At 41.4% G+C, this 26,705-nt stretch overlaps 1 protein-coding gene across 1 annotated transcript; it reads right to left on the reverse strand.

Annotated features, from left to right (window-relative positions):
- Positions 1-8,092: 8,092 nt before the first annotated feature.
- Positions 8,093-24,851, reverse strand: LOC139470440 (uncharacterized oxidoreductase YrbE-like). Its single transcript, XM_071252848.1, has 8 exons — positions 24,712-24,851; positions 16,258-16,329; positions 15,562-15,632; positions 14,052-14,160; positions 13,437-13,567; positions 11,668-11,894; positions 10,828-10,993; positions 8,093-8,238 (listed from the first exon to the last, which is right to left on the reverse strand). The coding sequence occupies exons 1-8, from the start codon at positions 24,849-24,851 to the stop codon at positions 8,093-8,095; spliced, it is 1,062 nt and encodes a 353-aa protein (XP_071108949.1).
- Between the last annotated feature and the right edge of the window lie 1,854 nt (positions 24,852-26,705).

A 26,705-nucleotide genomic window follows, 5' to 3' on the forward strand; every position in this document is an offset into this window, starting at 1 on the left:
TAATGGGTCTGAACTCGGCAGAATCAATGGTGGGCAGAGAGGTAGCCTAATGGGTAAGGTGTTGGCTCGTCACCATCTAGACCTGGTTCCATTCCCCCACATGGGTGCTGTTTGTGATGCCCAGGTTTGGTGTCACTGCTGTAGTAGTACTGGAAGATTGTTAATATTTGGGTAAAATCTCACTCACTTGCCCATTGGTGTGAAGGTTTGCCATGTTGATTGTCTGGGTTTGAATCCCAACATGGTGTAAATATTACCTAAAAACAGTTCCCCCACCTGTCACAGGATATATCAAGGTACATGATGGTATTGTGCCACACCTCGAGTACTATGCCATACCTTGGGTACTTGACGGTACATGACAGTATCGTGCCACACCTCGAGTACCATGCCATACCTTGGGTACTTGATGGTACATGACAGTATCGTGCCACACCTCGAGTACCATGCCATACCTTGGGTTCTTTAAGGTACATGACAGTATCATGCCACACCTCAAGTACCATGCCATACCTTGGGTACTTGACGGTACATGACAGTATCATGCCACACCTCGAGTACCATGCCATACCTTGGGTACTTGATGGTACATGACAGTATCGTGCCACACCTCGAGTACTATGCCATACCTTGGGTACTTTACGGTACATGACAGTATGGTGCCACACCTGGGTACTGTGCCACACCTCGAGTACCATGCCATACCTTGGGTACTTTACGGTACATGACAGTGGTACCTGCATCAACAGTAACATCTCAGAAGTGACAGCATCATCAGGTATACATGTCACTACCTCCACAACATCATTTGTAGGATTTGAACACAGAGATGTTTTTACCATGTAGCACCTGTTTTGATGTAGACATCTTGTGCTCTTTGCATGCTCATGTTAACATGATATACCTGTAATTGTCATATACTATCTAAATCTATGTATACCTATTACATGTACCAGTGTTTAGGCTGGACATTGCATGTGTTTTTCATAGTCATTTCAGTGTCATCAAAATTAGTAAAAATGTATTCTTAATGAAAATAATAATTGCATGCTTTTTTGATAAAGTGTGATATTATAAATGATTTTACACCAACAGAATATTATAATGAGCCATGAAAACATCACTGCAGCTATAATTAGTAGCAAGACAAGTAGTATGTAGTAGCGTGTGTGTATGAGACGTATTCCATGATTCTGTGTTATACTGCACCTGCACTGTAAATATCTCCCACTGTGTGTAGATCTGAGTGTCCATTCATTCCTCAACGTGCTAGACGTAGGTGCGCGTGGCGTCCATGGAGCTGATTCCTTGCATTCCTGTTGTTTATTTATTATGAGTTTCCAAATGAAGAGGACCCCTTGTAACATGTGGGCAGATCAGGATGAGGGAGCCAGAATTGTCCATTTTGTTGAATTTTAAGATAAAAATTTGCCTTCCTGTTGATATGATACCAGAAAGCAATGTTTCTTTATGAACTTGTATCTTTTCTAGGAGATCCTACAGTTACAATATTTATTGTGATAGCCCTATAGTTCATGTGTTTGATCACAACAAGGGTCTGGTTTTATTTCCAACGAAAAACTTGTTGATTCTAACTAATTGATTCGTGTAAAGCAGTAGAAGTCATCTCCCCATCCTGATGCCCATTTGTGCAGGGTCACCTCATTATAGTGCGGGTGTTTGGGTGTGCTGTATATAGAGGATTCAGACAGAGGCGGGAGAGGTAGGGAGCAGCTGTGGCCTCTGTTCCCTGGCTTTAATACACTGCAGGAGCAGTAGCAGTCTTGTAGACACGATGTCCTCGTGTAATACTTACAGCAGCCCTATTGAAGGGGAGCAGTAGCAGTCTTGTAGACACGATGTCCTCGTGTAATACTTACAGCAGGCCTATAGAAGGGAGCTTTGGCATTGGATTTAGCTCTTCTGGTGGACGCGATGTCCTCTTGTAATACTTACTTCAGCTCTGTAGGAAGGGAGCTTTGGCATTGGATTTAGCTCTTCTGGTGGACGCGATGTCCTCTTGTAATACCAGCATTTTCTACAGTGCATCTAGTCTGGCCATGTTACTGAACAGCAGAATGTAGTCCTTCCACAGTTACAGAGCGATTTGACCTGTGATGTTGACATTCTCCTTCTGTTAGTCAGGTTTGGCTGGTTCAGACTTGATAGTTTACAGACGCCATGATGTAGCTGGAGTATTGCTGACTCAGCGCAACACATTCATTCATTTATTCTGGCATATTTGAAACAATTCATTCATCTCACTCAATGACATACGGTTCAACCCACCGGAGATGGTTTAATGACCTGTCAGTGCTGGAGTGGACTGTGTAGAGCCCCACTCACTCACTGAGGAGTGACCTACGATGCTGATGTGGCGTTTTCATCCCGTGGGTCGCAGATCACAGAGTTCTGGTGGGCTGTGTAAGAGCTCCTTTGGTTTAGGAGTCTTGGTGCTTGTGTGCTGCAGAAACCATGACAAGCCCAAAAATTCAGGTCTCAGTCCAACTATAGTCTGCAGACCTGAATTTTGGGGCCTTTTCATGAGCACAATGACGACGATGGTGCTTCCAGAGGCCTCAGCTGCATCTCTCCTGCCAATGTCTTGACCTTGACCTTATTTGTATTTTGTATTCTTGTGCTGCCTTTCACGAGTGGCTCGCTTGAGATATGCTCTCCACATGTACAGCTTAGCATAGTATCCGTGTCTAGTTAGCTTGTAGTGACCTTGACCTCAGGCTGCTCAGTAACACAGTTTAAGAAATTCTCGCACCAACATGTACCAAGGCATTTACCAACTTACTGCATTGCCAGTGATAGGGGCCTTTCTTTTAGCCTTACCAGCCCTTAATGAGCATACAGAAATCCTGTCATGGGCAGTTTGAGGTCAAGGTTTTAGTTCAGTGTGTTTCTGAGCCCGGCTGATAGTTTTGCAAACTTTGCACATCGTTCTAATTGTGGTGTGAAACATGTAAATATGTAACCTTTGTAGACATCATCTATTTGTGAATTTCAGATGTGAGAATGATGGCAACATGAAACGACTAAGGATCCAACCATTTTATATGTAGGGGGGTGGTGGGTGTGTGGACATTTTGATTATGAGACAGAAAGAAGAGCCAAAACATTTTTACACCTTTTTTTTCAGAAATGAAGATGTTCAGAAAACTTCTTTTTTTTTAAACTTAGCCAAATTATTTTTTGCCAGTATCCTCTGTGACTAATCCTTTTTTAGAAACTACCCTGTCCCCCCTCCAGACTATACAGTGGTTGGTTCCAGAGTGGATAACAGAGATATAGTTGGAGTATCTAACTCCATTAACTGATACTCTGGTCCTCATGTCGGATAATCAAAATAATTACTTTTGTCATTTTACTGATTATGTATTCATATTAATTCGTAGTGTCATGTGTAATCTAGAGCCTTGTAACGTTTGAAGATGTCGAATCAAGGAGGAGAATGTGGACCTGTGACTGATCTCCTCTGTAGCAGACTGAGTCAGTATAATCCCAGCACAATCCGGCGGATCTCCTCTGTATCCGACTGAGTCAGTATAACCCCAGCACAACCCGGCGGATCTCCCAGCCACACTGAGCACTGGTTCAGCAGTTCACTGTTAACTTGGTGATTGTGCTTGTGGAATGTTCCGTTTCAAATCTTGTCCTTATCAAATATCGTTCTAAACCTTTTGCAAAACATCCTTTATAGATACTCTTTCAAAATATAACTTGTATATGTTGTTTTTAACAATTCTCTAAATTAACTTCTCAAATTTTATCCCATCTCTATATGGACTTTATGATGTTAAATTGTTTGTTAAATTTTTACTCACCCCCTAAAACCCTGAATTTTATTTGTTGAAAAAGAAGTATGTGTTTTGGTTTTAGAATGGTCACAGCTTGTCCTTGAGCTCATTCACGAACCCGTCAGTTTGTGTACATGGTTGTGAGATGTATTTTGTTTTACTTAGAGTTGTGTCCCTTTGCTAGTGTGTACATTTTTGTCTGGCTGTGCGGCCGCTTGCCTCGACTGTATTGCTCCACAACTAACTGTGTGACACAAACAAATTATCGACCAAGTCTTTGACAGGTGCCATCTTCTCCACTGATGTTGTCCTCACTGTTACAAACTGGGGGTCTGTTGAAATCGCAGCCTCCTTTATTTCAGCCAGACCAATTTTGGGTGAAATTGATCAATATGTTAGCGTAGTCAGGATATATTTTTTTTTAAAAACTCATCATGTTTCATAATTTATTTATTTCAAAATCAGGGAAAAATCAGTTTGGCGGATCTGGGCACAGTTCCACAAAGCGATCTTAGTGACTATCGTAAGTCAGTGTTAAAGTATTGGAGTTTGATCACCTTAGTGCTATGATGGCTTTGTGGAACGGGGCCCTGGTCTATTAATGAACTGATCTGACCTTGTTAATATAAAAACAGCAAGTCCTGACAGTGGAGACTTTATTGGCAGTAATGTACAAACTGACCCTACAGATGATGGAGTTTTCTTCAAGTAACATCTGGGCCAGTCAGAAAAAATACAAAATCAGTTCATGGCAGTTAGTGACTAGAATTAGGAAGTCATCTATTTGAATTGTTTTTAGATTATCCGTTTCACATATTGTACTTTATCTACCAGCAGAAGTGTATACTATAGTTGAGAGTTACTGCAGTTCATTAAGTGTCAGCTGTGTTGTTGACCACTCCGATATCTCTACTAACAAGTGTGAAGAATGCGTTACGCTGAGGATGTTAACCAACATATTCCTCTTCCAGAATTTTTTTTTCATAGTTACTATATATAGATCTGTGGTTATCCATCGATTGTCAGAATCATTCCATCAACATAACACGAGATAACTAATGTATCATCCTCGTTAATCAAGACTATTTATCTCGAGGCCAAACCAAAATACTGTACACAGACCAATCAAATTGAAGATGTGACCAACCTGTCAAGTTCTCGGCATTTGATTGGCCGCTTAGTTTGGAGATGAATGTTTTTTATTATTTGAGGATGTTGGTATTTTATCATGTGTAATATTTGTATGAATATACTTATAGGTTTTTAGTTTCTTGCGTTGACTGTTTCATGTGTTTCTTCAAGTCCGAGGTTTTCTGGTGTGAACATTTCCTTGATGTAAGTTGTCTGTAGGAGGACCTATGAGTACACCACTGTAGCAATACAACGTCAATTTGAATATCTTATTATTTCTTGCAAGTATATGTATCATAGAAAGCTCTCATACATGTTTATGAACTTAATTCTATCTTTTAAAATTAGATTGATGACGATCCTGACAGGGCGTCCTTGTTTCTGTATGCTTACGTACTTGCTGGCATTTATGAACCATGTATGCATTTGTCAATAAATCTTATTTTTATACAAACCTGGTTATGTGTTGAATCTTTTCTACCTGTGCTGGGGCGGTCGGGTAGCCTAGTGGTTAAAGCGTTCGCCCGTCACGCCGAAGACCCGGGTTCGATTCCCGACATGGGTACAATGTGTGAAGCCCATTTCTGGTGTCCCCCGCCGTGATATTGCTGGAATACTGCTAAAAGCGGCGTAAAACCATACTCACTCACTCACTCACTCTACCTGTGCTAGGGCTGTGAGATGACCTGGATTTAATCTGTTCTACCTGTGCTAGGGCTGTGAGATGTCCTGGGTTGAATCTGTTCTACCTGTGCTAGGGCTGTGAGATGTCCTGGGTTGAATCTGTTCTACCTGTGCCAGGGCTGTGAGATGTCCTGGGTTGCATCTGTTCTACCTGTGCTAGGGCTGTGAGATGTCCTGGGTTGCATCTGTTCTACCTGCGCTAGGGCTGTGAGATGTCCTGGGTTGCATCTGTTCTACCTGCGCTAGGGCTGTGAGATGACCTGGATTTAATCTGTTCTACCTGCGCTAGGGCTGTGAGATGTCCTGGGTTGAATCTTTTCTACCTGTGCCAGGGCTGTGAGATGTCCTGGGTTGCATCTGTTCTACCTGTGCAAGGGCTGTGAGATGTCCTGGGTTGAATCTGTTCTACCTGTGCCAGGGCTGTGAGATGTCCTGGGTTGCATCTGTTCTACCTGTGCTTAGGCTGTGAGATGTCCTGGGTTGAATCTGTTCTACCTGTGCTAGGGCTGTGAGATGACCTGAGTTGAATCTGTTTTACATGTGCTAGGGCTGTGAGATGTCCTGGGTTGCATCTGTTCTACCTGTGCTAGGGCTGTGAGATGTCCTGTGTTGAATCTGTTCTACCTGTGCCAGGGCTGTGAGATGTCCTGGGTTGAATCTGTTCTACCTGTGCTTAGGCTGTGAGATGTCCTGGGTTGAATCTGTTCTACCTGTGCTAGGGCTGTGAGATGACCTGAGTTGAATCTGTTCTACCTGTGCTAGGGCTGTGAGATGTCCTGGGTTGAATCTGTTCTACCTGTGCTAGGGCTGTGAGATGTCCTGGGTTGAATCTGTTCTACCTGTGCTAGGGCTGTGAGATGTCCTGGGTTGAATCTGTTCTACCTGTGCTAGTGCTGTGAGATGTCCTGGGTTGAATCTGTTCTACCTGTGCCAGGGCTGTGAGATGTCCTGGGTTGAATCTGTTCTACCTGTGCTAGGGCTGTGAGATGTCCTGGGTTGCATCTGTTCTACCTGTGCTTAGGCTGTGAGATGTCCTGGGTTGAATCTGTTCTACCTGTGCTAGGGCTGTGAGATGACCTGAGTTGAATCTGTTCTACCTGTGCTAGGGCTGTGAGATGTCCTGGGTTGCATCTGTTCTACCTGTGCTTAGGCTGTGAGATGTCCTAGGTTGAATCTGTTCTACCTGTGCCAGGGCTGTGAGATGTCCTGGGTTGAATCTGTTCTACCTGTGCTAGGGCTGTGAGATGACCTGAGTTGAATCTGTTCTACCTGTGCTAGGGCTGTGAGATGTCCTGGGTTGAATCTGTTCTACCTGTGCCAGGGCTGTGAGATGTCCTAGGTTGAATCTGTTCTACCTGTGCTAGGGCTGTGAGATGTCCTAGGTTGAATCTGTTCTACCTGTGCAAGGGCTGTGAGATGTCCTAGGTTGAATCTGTTCTACCTGTGCAAGGGCTGTGAGATGTCCTAGGTTGAATCTGTTTTACATGTGCTAGGGCTGTGAGATGTCCAGGGTTGAATCTGTTCTACCTGTGCTAGGGCTGTGAGATGACCTGAGTTGAATCTGTTCTACCTGTGCTAGGGCTGTGAGATGTCCAGGGTTGAATCTGTTCTACCTGTGCTAGGGCTGTGAGATGTCCTGGGTTAATGGAATGATCACTCACCACCAACTTGAGGTTCTGTCTTCACTGAAACAGAGACACAGGTGGCCGCGTGGTCCAAGGACCTTCCTAGCTGTGGATCCAGTGATCCTGGGTTTGAATCTTCCTTGATTATGATCCCTGCTTGTTCAGAGTTTTACCAAAGTGCAAAACATCATTGACCTGCATCACTTTGGGATTTTCTCTCACATGTAGCAGATACATCCTGTTATAACTGAAATACTGTTCAAAGCAGAATTGAACCAAACTAATCTGCTGCAACTATCTGGATACTGCATAGCCCAATCAAGGGGAAAGATAATCTGAAAATGTTTGACACATCCCGTGAAAGAGAGACGTTTGTTATAACAAAATGATGTTAACATTTTATTGAACATATCTCCATCACAAAGTGAACAGAACATTTGACATGACAAAATGAATATATATTTATGATATGCTGTCAAGCTTATTATTGTTATCATATATGAAGTGGATCTGTTCTTTTGTTGAGTTTACTGCAAGGAACTCGACAGTGTTTGTTTCCCATAGTACACTTGGACCGAACAACACTGCAACAGAAGTAAAAGTGTAACGAGGAAGGTGCCGATGAATGTGGAGCCACGCTCGGAGCATATATGTCACCACAGGGAGCTTTATCACATGGAGCCTCTGTGTGGAGCTGTGGCTCATGGACTATTTTGGGAGTAACTGTGGAGCCTATATTTGGAGCTATGGCTCATGGACTATTTTTGGAGTATCTGTGGAGCCTTTATTTGGAGCTGTGGCTCATGGACTATTCTGGGAGTATATGTGTGGAGCCTATATTTGGAGCTATGGCTCATGGACTATTTTTGGAGTATATCTGTGGAGCTGTGGCAGAGGCAGTGAATGCCCGGTCCGGAGAGACTCCTGGCAGAGCTCCACCATCTGGCTGACGGTGATGACACTCTCGGCTGTCATGTCACACTGGCTCTCACCTGCAACACACAGACCTGGGTCAGACCAAAATAGTTCCCGTCAGGCCAAAAGAGGAGAATACACAAAGTGTCTTTGAATGCAGGTACTTTGTATACTAACGGGAAAAAAAGGAACTGTGCTTCATAAAACGTTGAGTAAAGTTGCAGCCGGATAACGCTTCTCAAACATTGTGACAGACTTTCTAAGGCAGCATACCATTGCTGTACTCCCTTGAACTATCTTGGATGAGGCAGAACGATGGGACCAGAACCAGCCGTTCATGCTTGCTGAGTTGGGCGAATCTATGGTTGACATTTGGAACATCTCCCAGGTTGTTTCCAGTCATCAGTGTCTTCAATGCGCCGCCGCTGCCTCGCTTGTATCAGCGCAAATGGTGGTGACACCAGACACCGATATTGTTAATTGAGTTGTTACACACCCCTCCTTTAGAGCGTGTCGCTCTGTCTCCTGTTACCAGGTATGAGTTTGTGAAAATGAATTTATGCTGGAAGGCTAGACGAAACCGACAGCTTTACAGTGGAAACCGTTCCATAGCTAAATTAGTCAAACCAACATCACGATAGGTTGAAATTGTATATATTAGATCTGTGTCATTGCATTTTTAATAAATTATATGTATATCATGTATATATGTTTTGAAAGAGGCACTTGAGTTTTTTCTTTTATTCACGCATGACCCTTCAACAATAGATATGAGGTGGGCGTGGCCAAATGCAAATGTCCGATTGGCAAAAGAATATTTCTGGATCCCTGGTCAGATGAATGACCAAATATCATGTTGTTAGTTTCAATAACAGAAAATTTACACGACTTTATATGAAGCACAGTTCCTTTTCCCTGAGTATATTATGATCTGAGCTGCTGTATGTAGTGAGGCGGGGTAGGTTGGGCAACGATGAAATACTAGTAATAAAAGTATATAAGGAATTATATTTACACAAATGCACTCTGGTAGTTGAAGGGGGCACGGGTGGCCCAGTCGTCTAAGGCGCCGCGATTCACTGTGCAGAGTTGCGTCCCTTGGGCACGCCAGAAACCTATGATTGTGGGTTCGAATCCCGGTTCACCCCAATTATGTTTCTAGGTTTGTCAGCACCATACCCATGCTCGTGGGTTTCACCGAAGTGGTAAACGTCTGAGACCTGCATCACTTGGGGCTTTCCTCCCACATTAAGCTGACACGCCATGATATAACTGGAATATTGTTAAAAACGGCGTTAAACCCAACTCACTCACTCACTCTGGTAGTTGAAGTACTGTTTCACCTAGGACTTTCACAGCTTACCGACTCAGTGAGGAAAGTTGAATAATAAAAAGGCATGTTCTATTACAGCTGGGAGAGTGAGTGCGTTTGACAATGTTCCAGCAATATCACGGCACGTCGGGAATCGAACCTGGGTCTTCAGCATGACAAGCGTATGCTTTAACCACTAGGCTACCCAACCGCCCATCAGCTGGGATAAGTTCAAATTTACAACCGCGTACCCGACTCCCTGGTGCCCGACCCTACCCGAGTACACGCTCTAGGTGTCAAATTAGGTACCAGATGTCTAACTTGGATTTCGTTTTACTGCAGCCCTGGCTAAAACTAGTTGGATACATGTATTAAGCCACCTGATCATGCATACACTGAAGTTGAGTGAAGTTTTATCTTTACTCAAACGTATACAAGTAAAAACGGAATGTGAACGTAGCGACGTGTAGCGTAACCATGGAGTTTCACATCTTTCCGAAGCAAGAGAGTTAACTGACTGTAAAAGTCCAGTTTCCACCCTAGCCGAACTACGCTGGTATTATGGAGTTACATTTTGGCTGGACTAACGAGTCTATGCATAGTCCAATCAAAATCAAGCAACGAAATAAAAAATCCGGTTCATAAACTGTCATGCAGATTTGGGTCGATTGCAGGATTTGCAAAGCATGTGCACCGCCAACTCGTCAGCAGATATTTTCCAATTCACGTTTTTAATTAAGGTGCGCACGTGATTTGATGCATTTTGCGATGTAAGACCCGTTTTATCACAATATAGATATTGATAATCGATCAGATCATTCTGACTGGGCGCCGCCATTTTGTTTGAAGCAAATGCAAGTGATACGAGAGGTGGAATCTGATTGGTCCATAGGAGAGGCTTATAAGGGACATAACTGGTAATAGCCCAGTTATTCCAGCCCAGTTCGGCAAGGGTGGAAACTGGACTTTTAAAGTCAGTTAGCTCTCTTTCCTCGGGAAGATGGGAGTTTCATTGTTCTGTCGAGACCCGTGAAGATCCGGGGTAGAATAGGTCTTCAACAACCCATGCTTGCCGTAAAAGGCGACTATGCTTGTCGTAAGAGGTGACTAACTGGATCGGATTGTCGGGCTCGCTGACTTGGTTGATACATGTCATCGATCCCAACTGCATGGATCGATGCTCATGATGCCAATCACTGTGTTATCTGGTCCAGTCTTGATTATTTACAGACCACCGTCATATAGCCGGAATATTGCTGAGTGCGGCGTTAAACAAGCAAACATGAATAGAAAAATAATCTTCACAAAATATATGGTAAAGATTTGACAGATTTCCTTTAAAACTTGGTGTCACCTTTCACGATGTCAATGAAGTGGGACATCTCACTCTTGTACGCTGCAAGGTATCGCTGTATTCCGTCGTGAACCATTGGCGCCAGCACAGTCCCTACGTCGCACCACTGTTGTACGCTGCTTGTCCGAGGATTCTCAATCTTCAACATCCCTGAAGAACCCAGCACCTGTTGGGAATAGTACCAGTTACACAAAACAAAGTCTCAGTTCCATTAATTACTAAATATTCTCAAAAGTTTTATTTAAGAAATTTAAGAAAAAGGCTTAATTATTAATCAGAGTGCCATGATTAACATACCAAACTCTCAGCAGGCGCCTGCACATTTTCCACTATTAAAAAATATTTTTATTTTTGTCTTTTTGATTCCATGCTATTATATTAAGTTATTCTTTCATTGCCTCTTACTTATTCACGAAGTTCCAGCTCCCAGGGCCTTGTGGATTTGAGAAGACACTCAAAGTATATATTTATATATTAATATTTGTTTAAAAGGTCGTCTTTTATAACTTTTTATTGGTGCAAACAAATCTTCAACTCGCTGAGTCTACATCCTATTTTCTAAGACTTTTTGAGGATGTTTCACAGTTAAGATTCTATCTAAACAGTCTCCATGACAACCATCATATTATACCTCTAGCCTCTGGACATATCAGCATGGATCTCTTTCTAAACTGTCTCCATGACAACCATTATATTCATACCTCTAGCCTCTGGACATATCAGCATGGATCTCTTTCTAATCTGTCTCCATGACAACCATTATATTACACCTCTAGCCTCTGGACATATCAGCGTGGATCTCTTTCTAAACTGTCTCCATGACAACCATTATATTCATACCTCTAGCCTCTGGTCGTATCCATACTCTGCTCCTGTCCGAGAGTTGTCTATGGTTGCTATGGCGCCGCTGGGGAACTTGATCATGATGGAAGTCATGTCTACATCCTGGCACTCAGCAAACATCTCTTCATGGGCGTGGCCGTACGCAACTAAAGACAGGGGGCGTTCCCCAGCCAGCCAGCATGCAGTGTCCAAGTCATGAACACAGCTGTCCAGAAATATTCCACCTGAGTATACAACCATGCGTATAAGTATGATGATACAATTCATGTAAGAATGATGATATATACAACAATTCTTGTAGGTATGACGATATATACAACAATTCATGTAGGTGTAACGATATATACAACAATTTGTGTAGGTATGACAATATATACAATTTGTGTAAGTATGATTATATATACAATTTGTGTTGGTATGACGATATATACAATTCGTGAAAGAATGATATATACAACAATTCTTGTAAGTATGATGATATATACAACAATTTGTGTAGGTATGACAATATATACAATTCGTGTAAGTATGATGATATATATACAACAATTTGTGTAGGTGTAACGATATATACAACAATTTGTGTAGGTATGACGATATATACAATTCGTATAAGTATGATGATATATACAACCATTCATGTAAGTATGAAGATATATATATATACATAAATTCATGTAGGTATGACGATATATACAATTTGTGTAAGAATGACGATATATACAACAATTTGTGTAAGTATGACGATATATACAACAATTTGTGTAGGTATGACGATATATACAATTTGTGTAGGTATGACGATATATACAACAATTTGTGTAAGAATGACGATATATACAACAATTTGTGTAGGTATGACGATATATACAACAATTTGTGTAGGTATGATGATATATACATGGAAGAAGGGAGAGAGAGTATGTATGACATGATGGCAGTATATACAGGGAAGAAGGGAGAGAGTGTGTATGACATGATGGCAGTATATACAGGGAAGAAGGGAGACAGAGTATGTATGACATGATGGCGGTATATACAGGGAAGAAGAGAGAGAGAGTATGTATGACATGATGGCGGTATATACAGGGAAGAAGAGAGAGAGTATGTATGGCATAATGGCGGTATATACAGGGAAGAAGGGAGAGAGAGTATGTATGACATGATGGCAGTATATACAGGGAAGAAAGGAGAGAGTATGTATGACATGATGGCGGTATATACAGGGAAGAAGGGAGAGAGTATGTATGGCATAATGGCAGTATACACAGGGAAGAAGAGAGAGAGTATGTATGGCATAATGGCAGTATACACAGGGAAGAAGAGAGAGAGTATGTATGGCATAATGGCGGTATATACAGGGAAGAAGGGAGAGAGTATGTATGACATAATGGCAGTATACACAGGGAAGAAGGGAGAGAGTATGTATGGCATAATGGCGGTATACACAGGGAAGAAGAGAGAGAGTATGTATGACATAATGGCAGTATACACAGGGAAGAAGGGAGAGAGTATGTATGGCATAATGGCAGTATACACAGGGAAGAAGAGAGAGAGTATGTATGGCATAATGGCGGTATATACAGGGAAGAAGAGAGAGAGTATGTATGACATAATGGCAGTATATACAGGGAAGAAGAGAGAGAGTATGTATGGCATGATGGCGGTATATACAGGGAAGAAGAGAGAGAGTATGTATGGCATAATGGCAGTATATACAGGGAAGAAGAGAGAGAGTATATATGGCATATAATGGCGGTATATACCTGAGTGTTGGAGGAAGGCTGATGTATTGTGGGAAGGGCCATCTCGCGATGTGAGCTTGAGGATGCGGAGTTTGCCGATGACCCCCTGCCTGATCTTGGAGTACACTTCACTAAAGTCTGCATCTTTTCGTCTGTGGGAATATTATTGTACGCTCATTAAAGCCGTGTTCAAGTCGAGATGATTCAGGTTTTTTTTGCACAATTTGCATTGACGCTCTGAAACGTCAGATGAGCAGATACTGACTATATTGTTATTGTTAGATATAGAGCTGATTTGGGAGATCAGGGATATAATACACTACACCTTACACCACATTGTTAACTGCTTTTATACTCTGGACAATGACCGATTGTGACTTTCTGCAGACAGATACTATTGTCTTAAAATATTAGAGAACTTAAAAGAATGAAATTCAGTTAAAACGAAAATATCCTGTCAATCAGGTGAGTTGGGATTAATACAATATTATTTCATTGATAATGGCGTGACGACTTAATGTGGGTAGAGGACACACAGCGGCACTTGCCCTCTTGGTGAATGTCTGACAAAAATGGTTCAGTCCGCGTTCAAACCGAACTCACTCCCTCCCTCCACAGCATCAGAGTTCCCCTCACCTCTGGAAGCCACAGTACAATGTGAGGCGCTTCCCCGTCGCGAGTCGGTAGCTGGACGTGGCACTCTCACTGCTCAGGCCGATGGGCTTCTCACAGAACACATGCTTCCCTGGAGCACAAACACAACCAGCCACGTTTTGATGTGACAGATAACACAAGAGTATACCTGTGTTCAGTATAACACAAGGATATACAGGTAATCATTGTGTTACATAATCAGTGTTCAGTGTAAGACATACCTGTGTTCAGTATATGATATACCTGTGTTCAGTGTGTGACATACCTGTGTTCAGTGTTCAGTGTGTGAAATACCAGTGTTCAGTGTGTGACATACCTGTGTTCAGTGTATGATATACCTGTGTTCAGTGTGTGACATACCTGTGTTCAGTGTGTGACATACCTGTGTTCAGTGTTCAGTGTGTGACATACCTGTGTTCAGTGTGTGACATACCTGTGTTCAGTGTTCAGTGTGTGAGATACCTGTATTCAGTGTGTGACATACCTGTGTTCAGTGTGTGACATACCTGTGTTCAGTGTGTTACATACCTGTGTTCAGTGTGTTACATACCTGTGTTCAGTGTGTGGCATATCTGTGTTCAGTGTTCAGTGTGTGACATACCTGTGTTCAGTGTGTGACATACCTGTGTTCAGTGTGTGACATACCTGTGTTCAGTGTGTGACATACCTGTGTTCAGTGTGTTACATACCTGTGTTCAGTGTGTGACATACCTGTGTTCAGTGTGTGACATACCTGTGTTCAGTGTGTGACATACCTGTGTTCAGTGTGTGACATACCTGTGTTCAGTGTTCAGTGTGTGACATACCTGTGTTCAGTGTTCAGTGTGTGACATACCTGTGTTCAGTGTGTGACATACCTGTGTCCAGTGTTCAGTGTGTGAGATACCTGTGTTCAGTGTGTGACATACCTGTGTTCAGTGTGTGACATACCTGTGTTCAGTGTGTGACATACCTGTGTTCAGTGTTCAGTGTGTGAGATACCTGTATTCAGTGTGTGACATACCTGTGTTCAGTGTGTGACATACCTGTGTTCAGTGTGTGACATACCTGTGTTCAGTGTGTTACATACCTGTGTTCAGTGTGTGGCATATCTGTGTTCAGTGTTCAGTGTGTGACATACCTGTGTTCAGTGTGTGACATACCTGTGTTCAGTGTGTGACATACCTGTGTTCAGTGTGTGACATACCTGTGTTCAGTGTGAGACATTCCTGTGTTCAGTGTTCAGTGTGTGACATACCTGTGTTCAGTGTGTGACATACCTGTGTTCAGTGTTCAGTGTATGACATACCTGTGTTCAGTGTGTGACATACCTGTGTTCAGTGTGAGACATTCCTGTGTTCAGTGTTCAGTGTGTGACATACCTGTGTTCAGTGTGTGACATACCTGTGTTCAGTGTTCAGTGTATGACATACCTGTGTTCAGTGTTCAGTGTGTGACGGACATGTGTTCAGTGTGTGACATACCTGTTTTCAGTGTTCAGTGTGTGACATACCTGTGTTCAGTGCAGCCTGTATCAGGTTCTCGTGGGTTGAGGCAGGTGTACAGATCACGACAGCTGTCACCCTCAGAAACAAACATTAAATCAATACAGCTGAGGCACCTTGGACTACAGGACTAAGAAACTGACAAACTATTTAAAAAAACACATTTCTTTAATTATTAATGAATTCCTTCATTTGATATTTGATATTCTACATTAATTCATGAACTCTAATTCATGAACAATGCTCAAGATACTGGTATGAAATCAGGCATCATCAATTAGTACATCCCCAAACGACCTTCCTGAATCTGGACAAGATATCCACACGAGGATCCAGTGTTTGTTTGATTTGTTTAACGCCGCAGTAAGCAATATTCCAGCTTTTTTTTATGGCAGTCTGTAAATAATCAAGTCTGGACATAAAATAAAAACTACTGGTAATGGTGATATGTGTTTCACAAAATAACTACCTAACATAAATTGTATTTTAAGTGCACCTGGATTGGGTGGCAGACTTGGTTTACGGTGTGTCATTGTACCTGACAATGTGTCTTGGTGCTCATAATATCAGTCACTGGATTGTCTGGTCCAGATTCAATTATTAATAGGTCACTGTATTAAAGCCCAAATATTGCTGAGTGCCAAACAAAACAAACTTTCCTGGCTTGAAACATCCCCCAACTTGAAGCATAAAGTGCCACTCACTCCTTGTCTTCTAACACTGTGTTGATGTCTGTGGTGTCAGCAATGTCTGCGGTCTGCAGTCTGAGGGAATTATCATGGTTAACATTTATACTAAGTTATCTTAAAATAATTAGATCTACATCAAATGCTTTTATGAGTTATCATGGTGTAATATTTGTACACCATTTCATATAATTATAGTTTAGCAAGTAATAATTATCATCAGGTAAAATGCATATATAAAATATCAGTAGTTTCAGTTATAGCTTTTTAGATGGTTGCTAGCCTAAGGTATCAAGATCCCATCTCCCAGACAAAGGATATTTATTTAAGTATATCTGTCATCACCTACCGGGGTATATTAGAATAACATTACTTCAATTAAGACTCATTAAGGATTAGAGCCCCCATACAAGCTCGTCTATAGTGCATTAAGGATTAGCCCCCATACAAGCTTGTCTATAGGGCATTAAGGATTAGCTCCCACACAAGCTCATCTATAGTGACACCCTTATCTCTTTCAAAGCATCCAGTAAATATGTCAACAAGATTAGTGCCAGTCCAACAGGATAAACAGGATTTAGTATTCCCCTCTGTCTAGCCATCCATTTAGCATAGGACACAACCAATCGTGTATCAACCAATCAAATTCCTTTCTATTGTTCAAACTTTCATTAAATACATACTGTAGCCAAGTTCTAGCAGAGAAGGGGTTTGACTCTCTTACCAAGCAGACCTCTCTCCCACAGCCCAGAGTGTGTACCGACTCTCTGTGGCACCCTCAGTTATTTCTAAGTATATTGTAAATTGTTAATTGTTCTTGTAAATAAAATTGTGATTAGTCTCCTGTGACTCTGGCTCTTTGCTGACTAATTCCCCAAGAAAACCAGCACGTCATTTGGAAGGTATTGTTCACCTAGAACAGTTCCATGATAATTTGGCGGAGAATCATCGTTTTCGGAACCACGGAGTCCAGGAACTAACTACAACCAACTACAAGAACCCATTGGAGGACATGTCCAACCGTGATCATCTGATGGAATAACAAGCAAGCTGCATCTACCTCTGACCTCAACACTGGATTAAAGACAACCAACTCCTCCAAAGACACCAACAAAGGAAGAAAAAGTCTTCAAATATTGTAAGTACTACATTGTTGATTACTTGTCTTCCTTTAATTTAGTACGGTACATACTAATAGGTGTCATGGCAAATATGGAGTCTGGTATGGAAAGTAACTTCGAAAGTGAAATTCCAACAGTGTCTTTAGTTACGCCCCTTGCCAAAAGTGTAATTCAGGCAAAATTTGGCACAAAAACAACAAATTGTTTAGTAGATACAGGGGCATCCATTTGTTGTATTTCGTCTGCTTTTCTGAGCACAGCTTTTGAAAACCTTACTCTTGGAAACTCACCCTTTCCACAGGTTAAAGGTGTTGGCGGCGAATTGCACAAAGTGTTAGGTTCAGTTGTGTTAGATTTTGTCATTGAGGATCAGGAATTTTCTCAAAGATTCCATATTCTGCCTACACTTCCAGAGGCAGTGATACTAGGTGAAAACTTCCTTGATGACAATGATGCAGTCTTAGATTATAGCTGTCATTCCTTGATACTTAACAACAGCACCTCAGACAGGCAATATATCAATTTCATAGCCAATTCAGTGCAAGAGATTAGTGGATTAGCAAAAACAATAGATCAGATTTACATCCCCCCTCAGAGTGAAATTCATTTCAAGGTTAGACTATCAGAGGTCAAAGCGGATTCCCTCATCCTCATTGAACCCATTGCTTCCCTCACTGCTCATTCTGAAGTAGCAGGTGGTAGAACTCTTTCCAAAGTGAAATGCAAAACTGCTACATTTAGGCTTATGAATCCCTCCCAAGAAGAAAAAGTTCTTGACAAGGGTACAGTTGTAGGCAAATTTAGTTACATTGACCAAGACTCTGTTTTTGAAATCGGCTCTGACCAACCATTCATCAGTACCGTTAACACCGACAATGAGAACAGAGACAATGACACCGGGGATTATGTTAAAATTGCACAAAAATTAGGATTTGATTTGACCAATACACAACTGACTCCTGACCAACGACACAGACTACTTAGATTCTTGGGACAAAATAGAGACATGTTTTCAACGAGTCTTGCAGATTTAGGAAAGACTGACATGCACCAGCATATCATTGACACTGGCGACCACCCACCCGTTAAGTGTAGACCATATCGCCAATCCCCTCATCTCCAAAAAGTCACTGAAGAGCTTATAGATGATTTCCTGAAGTATGATTTGATCGAGGAGTCTACTTCTATGTATTCAGCTCCCATTATCCTAGTCAAGAAACGTGATAGCTCATATAGATTTGTTTGTGACTACAGAAAGTTGAATTCTGTCACTTTACCAATGTCATGGCCTCTTCCAGTTTTTGATGATGTTGTTGATAACATAGCCAATGCACAAGCTAAGATCTTCTCAACTTTAGACCTTGCTAATGGCTTCTTCCAAGTGCCATTACATGAAGATTCAAAGCATAAAACTGCTTTCGTCACCCATCAAGGCCTTTATCAATTCAAACGTTTGCCCCAAGGTTTGACAAATTCTCCACTTTGTTTTCAACAGCTCATGAGCAAAGTGCTAAGAAAATTGCTTTTTAAGGTTGCGCTGATCTACATTGATGATTTGATAATTTACAGCAAAAACTTTGAAGAGCATCTCCAACATTTGGAGCAAGTATTTTACTATCTGAAACAGGCAAAATTGACACTAAAGCCATCCAAATGCAATTTTGCAACGGACAAAGTTTCTTTTCTGGGTCATGTTTTATCATGTGGAGGTGTTCAAGTTGATGACAAAAAGATTGAAGCAATTAGAACCTTTCCAGTGCCCAAATCACAAAAGCAGATCCGCTCCTTCTTAGGTCTCACGAACTTCTACAGGAAGTATGTGAAAAATTACGCTCACATAGCGCTTCCACTGAATGTCTTGCTAAAAAAGCATTCAGAGTCAGAAGTAGGAAAGAAACCAAAGTTCCAATGGTCACTTGAGTGTGATCAGGCATTCAACACCCTCAAACATGCTATGAGTAATACACCTGTTCTGGCTTATCCAAATTTTGACAAAGAATTTCTTCTCGCAACTGATGCCAGTGATATGAGCATAGGTTTTGTTTTGAGTCAAAAAGATGAGAAAAATAATGAACATCCAATAGCTTTTGGTGGTAGAGCTCTACATGGCAGCGAAAAAAACTGGAGCATTACAGAAAAGGAAGGCTTAGCTCTAGTTGAAGCCATTAGATCCTTTCGTCCATACCTTGCAAATTCCAAATTCACAGTCTACACTGATCATATAGCATTGAAATGGCTGAAATCCATCAAGGATGCCACAGGTAGGTTAGGGCGATGGTCTTTGGAACTTTCTACCTACACTTTTGACATTGTTCACCGCAGCGGCAAAGCCAATGGGAATGCCGATCCTCTCTCACGTAGGGAATATGAGGAAAATATTAACTGTAATGATCAGACAGAAGAAGATGCTGAGAAAACAGTCTTCTCAGTAACTTCAACTCAGCAAAGCAAATCAACTAGCAGTACCACAATCTTGCCAAACACCCATTCATCCACACAAGTCACACAGACAACCCAGACTGAGGATATTTGCACACCTATTGTCAATCACTTAGAATCAGACACACAGACAACACATTGGTCAGTCACCTTTGAATATGAAGAGGATTATCAGTCAGTACCAGTTAATGTTGTCGCAGCATTACATGCTACAAATGCTGATGTTACCCAAGACGCATTGGTTGAAGTAAGTATAAAAGAACATCCAAATTTACGTCACCTACAAAGGATTTGTCCAGATTTCATCCAAATCTTTGACTACAAAGAGGATGATGTCCTTCCACAAAATGAAAAGGATCGTCAAAAGATTCTTATTGAAGCCAATACTTTTGAAATTGATGAAGGCATCCTATACAGATTTGTTCCACAAAGACAGAAAGGCCATGCAGACAAGTTCATTAAACAGCTGGCAGTCCCAAGAACCCTCAGAAATCAAGTCCTGCAATCCTATCATGACTCAGAGTTTGGCGGTTGCCACCATGGGAAAGAAAGGATGCACAACACCATGAGACCTAAGTACTACTGGCCCAAAATGTACAGCGATATTGCTACTTATGTCCAGACATGTGAGGTATGTCAACAGACCAAGAGGCACTACCATGGCAAGAAGGCACCACTTCGTCCACTACCTGTAGAAGAGGTCTTCACCCGATGGCACATTGACATTCTCGGTCCCCTGCCAACAACACCAGATAAGTACAAATACATTTTGGTCATCACAGATGCATCATCTAGATGGTGTGAAGCCTTCCCACTTCGGACCCAAGAAGCCAAAGAAGTAGCAGATGTTCTCGTCAGAGAAATATTTTGTCGGTATGGCGCACCAAGGACCTTAATTTCAGACAGAGGTCAGAACTTCATGTCCAAACTCATCAAAGCAATTTGTGAACTTTTGGCAATTAAATTTACCCATACCAGCCCATACCATCCTCAAACAAACAGCTGTGTAGAAAGGCTCAATTCCTATATCAATCAGTCACTAAGAGCCTACTGTAACAAGTCTCAAAATGATTGGCCCCGTTTCATTCCTGGCATCATGATGGCCTATCGGATGGCTCCAAATTCATCAACTCAAAAATCCCCATATGTTATGCTTTTCGGCCGAGAAATGAGAGCTCCACAAGATGTAGCATTAATTCCAAAAGAAAATTTAGGCCACAATAACAAAAGTTATCTTTCCAATTTGCTTGAGGAGCTTGAAATCACTAGAACAATCGCAGCTGAAAACACTGCTCGGGCTAAGGAGGTGTATTCAGAACAATATAATAGAAAAGCTAAAGAACCAGAATTCGCCCCAGGTCAAAGAGTTTGGCTTTACTGTCAAAAAGTTGAAAAAGGCCTTTCCAACAAATTAACCAAAAAGTGGTATGGTAGCTATTATATCGTCCATACAGGTCCAAATTATACCTACAAACTACGCCGAAGTTCTGACGACAAAATACACAAACCACTGGTCCATGCCAACCGTCTGAAGCCATATTTTGATCCTGCTGATCGTCCACAGTATCCTCCAGAACCATACCTCAATGACACTAGTAACATAGATTCAGGAGTCATGGATGACAATGAGGAACCAGTCAGTGATTCACAGTCTGACAGCAACAATTCCCCATCAACAAGTTCAACTTACCAGGCTACTGATCAGTCACCTCCACAACAGAAAGGTAAGAAGGTCAATTCCAAAACAAAGGCAGGTACTTCCAGCAACAAGAGTCCGAAGCAAAAGACCCCAACAAAGAAGAAAAACCCTGTTCCAAGTACAACAGAAAAACCTACCAGTCCCACGGCAACAATGAAGGAAAATCATGCCACACCAGGTCCTAGTGCTCCAACCAAGGTAAATGAAAAGGTAAACAAAGGGAAAAGAGGAGTGAATAGTAAGCATCACCAGCCCAAATCCAGAAAACAACCCGACGACAGCCAGGTACAACCTCCAAGTCCAACATCAGGTAATCAAACCATGGATATCCCTCAGGTTTTCAATCCAGAGGACATCCACTCAATTGTTAGTTCTAAGAGAGCAAATGGCAAAATCTACTACAGAGTGAAATGGAAGGATCCAGAAAGAGGAAACACATGGGAGTATGGCAGCAGCATTCCAGACTCCATTAGGAGAGAATTTCACCTCAAAAGAAGTATGTCAGGTAAACGACGAAAACGTCCACTGAAGAATCATAAGTTTTTCGACCAAAAGGAATCAGCACAAGACAATAAATCAGTCAATGTTCTGTCAGGGAATACAATGTCAGGAAATGTCAAGCAAGACAACACCAAACCATGCATAGAATTAGATGTCAAACCACATCCGTTTTTTCCCAAACACCTACGAAGAGTAGAACATATAATAGAAAGAGTTCTGGGCATTGAAATTATTCAAGGAGACTGCTATGCCAAGGTCTCATATAAAGAACATCCTGATACTGTCCACACATGCCATTTTGAAAATGTTCCTCCCCACCTCATACAGCGCTACCTTGATGATAGCTGGAACGATCTCCGTAATTGGTCCCGTCTAGAAGATAATCCTCCATATGATCCAGAGGAAGCACCAATTTATAAATCCAAAAGGGTTATTTTTCCACATAAAGACTTTGGAAACATCAACACCTTTAACTACCGTATTTTAGACAGTAGTCCCCATGGACCATACCAGGATCTACTCCCCATATATACCGATTGCTGCCAATTGAACATATTCTTGATCAAAATACAAAATCTCCTGAATAAACGGTGCAAATCACGATACAGCTTATAGCTGTATCTTGTTATGTTTTCTTGTGTCCAGTCCTTTCACTATGGGTCGCCAGTTGAGAACAAATGGCATCAGCCTGATCATCTGAGTTATTTGTATCACAGCAAATTTTGAGCATTGACCTGATCAACCAATCTCAAAAGCGAAGTGAAATGACACAAAGCAAACCATACTGCGAATTGAAACCCAAACCGCACCGAAGCGAAGCAAACCATACTGCGAATCGAAACCCAAACCGCACCGAAGCGAAGCAAACCATACTGCGAATCGAAACCCAAACCGCACCGAAGCGAAGCAAACTATACTGCGAATCGAAACCCAAACCGCACCGAAGCGAAGCAAACCGTACTGCGAATCGAAACCCAAACCGCACCGAAGCGAAGCAAACCGTACTGCGAATCAAAACCCAAACCGCACCGAAGCGAAGCAAACCATACTGCGAATCAAACCCAAACCGTACCGAAGCGAAGCAAACCATACTGCGAATCGAACCCAAACCATACCGAAGCGAAGCAAACCGTACCGAAGCAAAATAAACCAAACCCTATCACATTGAACCAAACGAAAATCAAAGCGAAACAAACCAAATAGTTGCGAAAACTAACAAAGAATTCTAAAAAGGATATACACCTTTCTAACACCTTTTGTATACCGTATTAGTGTGATAAATCGATGCACTTGTTATATGCACATGCACATATATGTATGTATAGTTCGTCTAATGATTGTATCCAAAAATAGAAGGATATTACTATTTTTCTCATGATATACTTTTGTAATTTGCCGCCAATATATTCTTCCTGGCCATGACACCGTTTAGTAATAATTATGTACTGATCTTTTACATCATAATTATCATATTTGTTTTATTTTCTAGTTAATACAGACAAACTGAGGAAGTATTTATATATGACATATTATTTGAACATGCTAACTCTCTTTTCTTTGTTTCCATGTAAAACCTCCATGGACACAGCCTACTATCTTGCAACCCCAATCCAGGATGTGGAACTCAAGGCCTCCTACATCACCCATAAAACCGCCAGTACAGAGTGCCAAGACAAGCCAGCTCCACATCCAGATTCCCTGATGACAGCATTTTTATATCATGTTTCCTTATATCAAAGAGACGCTATAATAATTGTTATTTACTATACTACCAGTTTAACTTAATACATTGTCCATCTAAGCCATAATTATTTTAATTTTTACACGTTTGGGGTCCAAACTTTTTCAGACGGAGGGGAAGTTATCATGGTTAACATTTATACTAAGTTATCTTAAAATAATTAGATCTACATCAAATGCTTTTATGAGTTATCATGGTGTAATATTTGTACACCATTTCATATAATTATAGTTTAGCAAGTAATAATTATCATCAGGTAAAATGCATATATAAAATATCAGTAGTTTCAGTTATAGCTTTTTAGATGGTTGCTAGCCTAAGGTATCAAGATCCCATCTCCCAGACAAAGGATATTTATTTAAGTATATCTGTCATCACCTACCGGGGTATATTAGAATAACATTACTTCAATTAAGACTCATTAAGGATTAGAGCCCCCATACAAGCTCGTCTATAGTGCATTAAGGATTAGCCCCCATACAAGCTTGTCTATAGGGCATTAAGGATTAGCTCCCACACAAGCTCATCTATAGTGACACCCTTATCTCTTTCAAAGCATCCAGTAAATATGTCAACAAGATTAGTGCCAGTCCAACAGGATAAACAGGATTTAGTATTCCCCTCTGTCTAGCCATCCATTTAGCATAGGACACAACCAATCGTGTATCAACCAATCAAATTCCTTTCTATTGTTCAAACTTTCATTAAATACATACTGTAGCCAAGTTCTAGCAGAGAAGGGGTTTGACTCTCTTACCAAGCAGACCTCTCTCCCACAGCCCAGAGTGTGTACCGACTCTCTGTGGCACCCTCAGTTATTTCTAAGTATATTGTAAATTGTTAATTGTTCTTGTAAATAAAATTGTGATTAGTCTCCTGTGACTCTGGCTCTTTGCTGACTAATTCCCCAAGAAAACCAGCACGTCATTTGGAAGGTATTGTTCACCTAGAACAGTTCCATGATAGAATCAAGCATCTGCTGTACCTGAGGGTGAACACCGGCTTCATCTACCACCCACTTCACCCTCACCCCCGTCAGTGAAGCCAGGGTGGTCAGGTGTAGTTTACCCATCCGGCCACAGCCAAACACAGCAACAGTTACTGCAGCCATTACAATATCTATCAAGGGATAGTATCAAAACCTTTTTAGTATTTCTTTCATCATTCACATTCCTTGTAAAGCCTTAAGGTGTTCACTCATTTACAAGTGATTGTCTGGTCTCATATATTTACAAGCCGCAGCCACATAACTGAAATATTGCCTAGTGAAGTGATAAATAGTTAACAAACAAACTTTCACCCTCGAGGTCTGTATACTGTCACAAGTCACAAGCTCCTTTGCTTTCCGGAAAAGGCGGCTATGCTTGCCCTAAAAGTAGACTATGCTTGCCCTAAAAGTCGACTATGCTTGCCATAAAAGGCAACTATGCTTGCCGTAAAAGGCGACTATGCTTGTCGTAAGAGGCGACTAACACGATTGGGTGGTCAGGCTCGCGGACTTGGTCGATGCATGTCATCGTATTCGAATTGTGTGGATTGATGCTCATAATGTCAATCACTGGATTGTCTGGTCCAGACTGGATTATTTACAGACCACCCTCATATAGCTGGAATATTGCCGAGTGCGGCGTTTAACAACAAACAAAGAAACATCAATACCTCATTCCAGCAGTCTTTTACTGCCACTGCCACAAGCTCCTCACTGTGCTACGCAGCCTTCAACCCTGTGCGGGCCATGCAGACTTAATGGTAGAGCCCAGAAGATTTTACAATTCAGCACAAAGATAAATCAACTCTGATATATTCTTAAATTTTTAATCTCAAATTTCTCATCACTCGTTTGTTTACCGGATTTCGCTAAAGGGATATGGTGTAATATTTTTCTGCACATAATATTCATTTTTTTTCCTCCAAAATACTGAATCCACTAGAGGATGTGTGCGCATAATATTATACTTGGGTGTGCACTATACTCAAGAAAAGATGGTATACACTGAAAATCCAATATAGAAGTTTTATCTGTATTATTCCCATGACAAATTTAATGAGTGAGTGAGTGAGTTGGGTTTAACGCCGCTTTTAACAGTATTCCAGTTATATCGCGGCGTGTCAGCTTAATGTGGGAGGAAAGCCCGAAGTGATGCAGGTCTCAGACGTTTACCACTTCGGTGAAACCCACGAGCATGGGTATGGTGCTGACAAACCTAGAAACATGATTGGGGCGAACCGGGATTCGAACCCACAATCATAGGTTTCTGGCGTGCCCAAGGGACGGAACTCTGCACAGCGAATCGCGGCGCCTTAGACGACTGGGCCACCCGTGCCCCCGACAAAGTTAATGGGTCAGATCTGAAACCCATGAGTTCATCTCAGATGCCAGGAACACAGGGAGAGTCAGCAGGGAGATATCCTCCTACCATATACTATTAGCCGGACAACTTTCCAGGGAATTATGCCAGAAGTGCCCATCAGTGAAAACAGTTTTTTTTATTAGGCCTTGCTGTCTATGGAGTAATATAGGATGAATTGGCCATTATTTGATCATTTGTAGGTTTAATTTATTATTCTGTTAGAAAAAGGACACCAATTATTATTGTTGATGGCTGAGGAAGCATATTGTTTGCTTACAAATAATAACTTGATGTAATTTGATTTGCTGAATAGAATACTTGACTGATATAAAGATGTGTAAGTGCAGGAGTGAGAACCAATATTTAGTTTCAATTATTTGTCTTTCATCATCATTGTAACACAAGAAAGGAATATGTTGCTGACAAATCAAAACAATGATATTTGTTCCATACTTAAAGCAGGATCACATTTGACTAATATCACAGTATCTCGTTTTACAGACTTCACAATATCTCGTTTTACAGACTTCACAATATCTCGTTTTACAGACTTCACAATATCTCGTTTTACAGACTTCACAGTATCTCGTTTTACAGACTTTACAGTATCTCGT

Source organism: Haliotis cracherodii, unplaced genomic scaffold (assembly GCF_022045235.1).
Source record: "Haliotis cracherodii isolate W230 unplaced genomic scaffold, xgHalCrac1.p SCAF_20, whole genome shotgun sequence".
In the NCBI taxonomy this organism is placed as follows: domain Eukaryota; kingdom Metazoa; phylum Mollusca; class Gastropoda; order Lepetellida; family Haliotidae; genus Haliotis; species Haliotis cracherodii.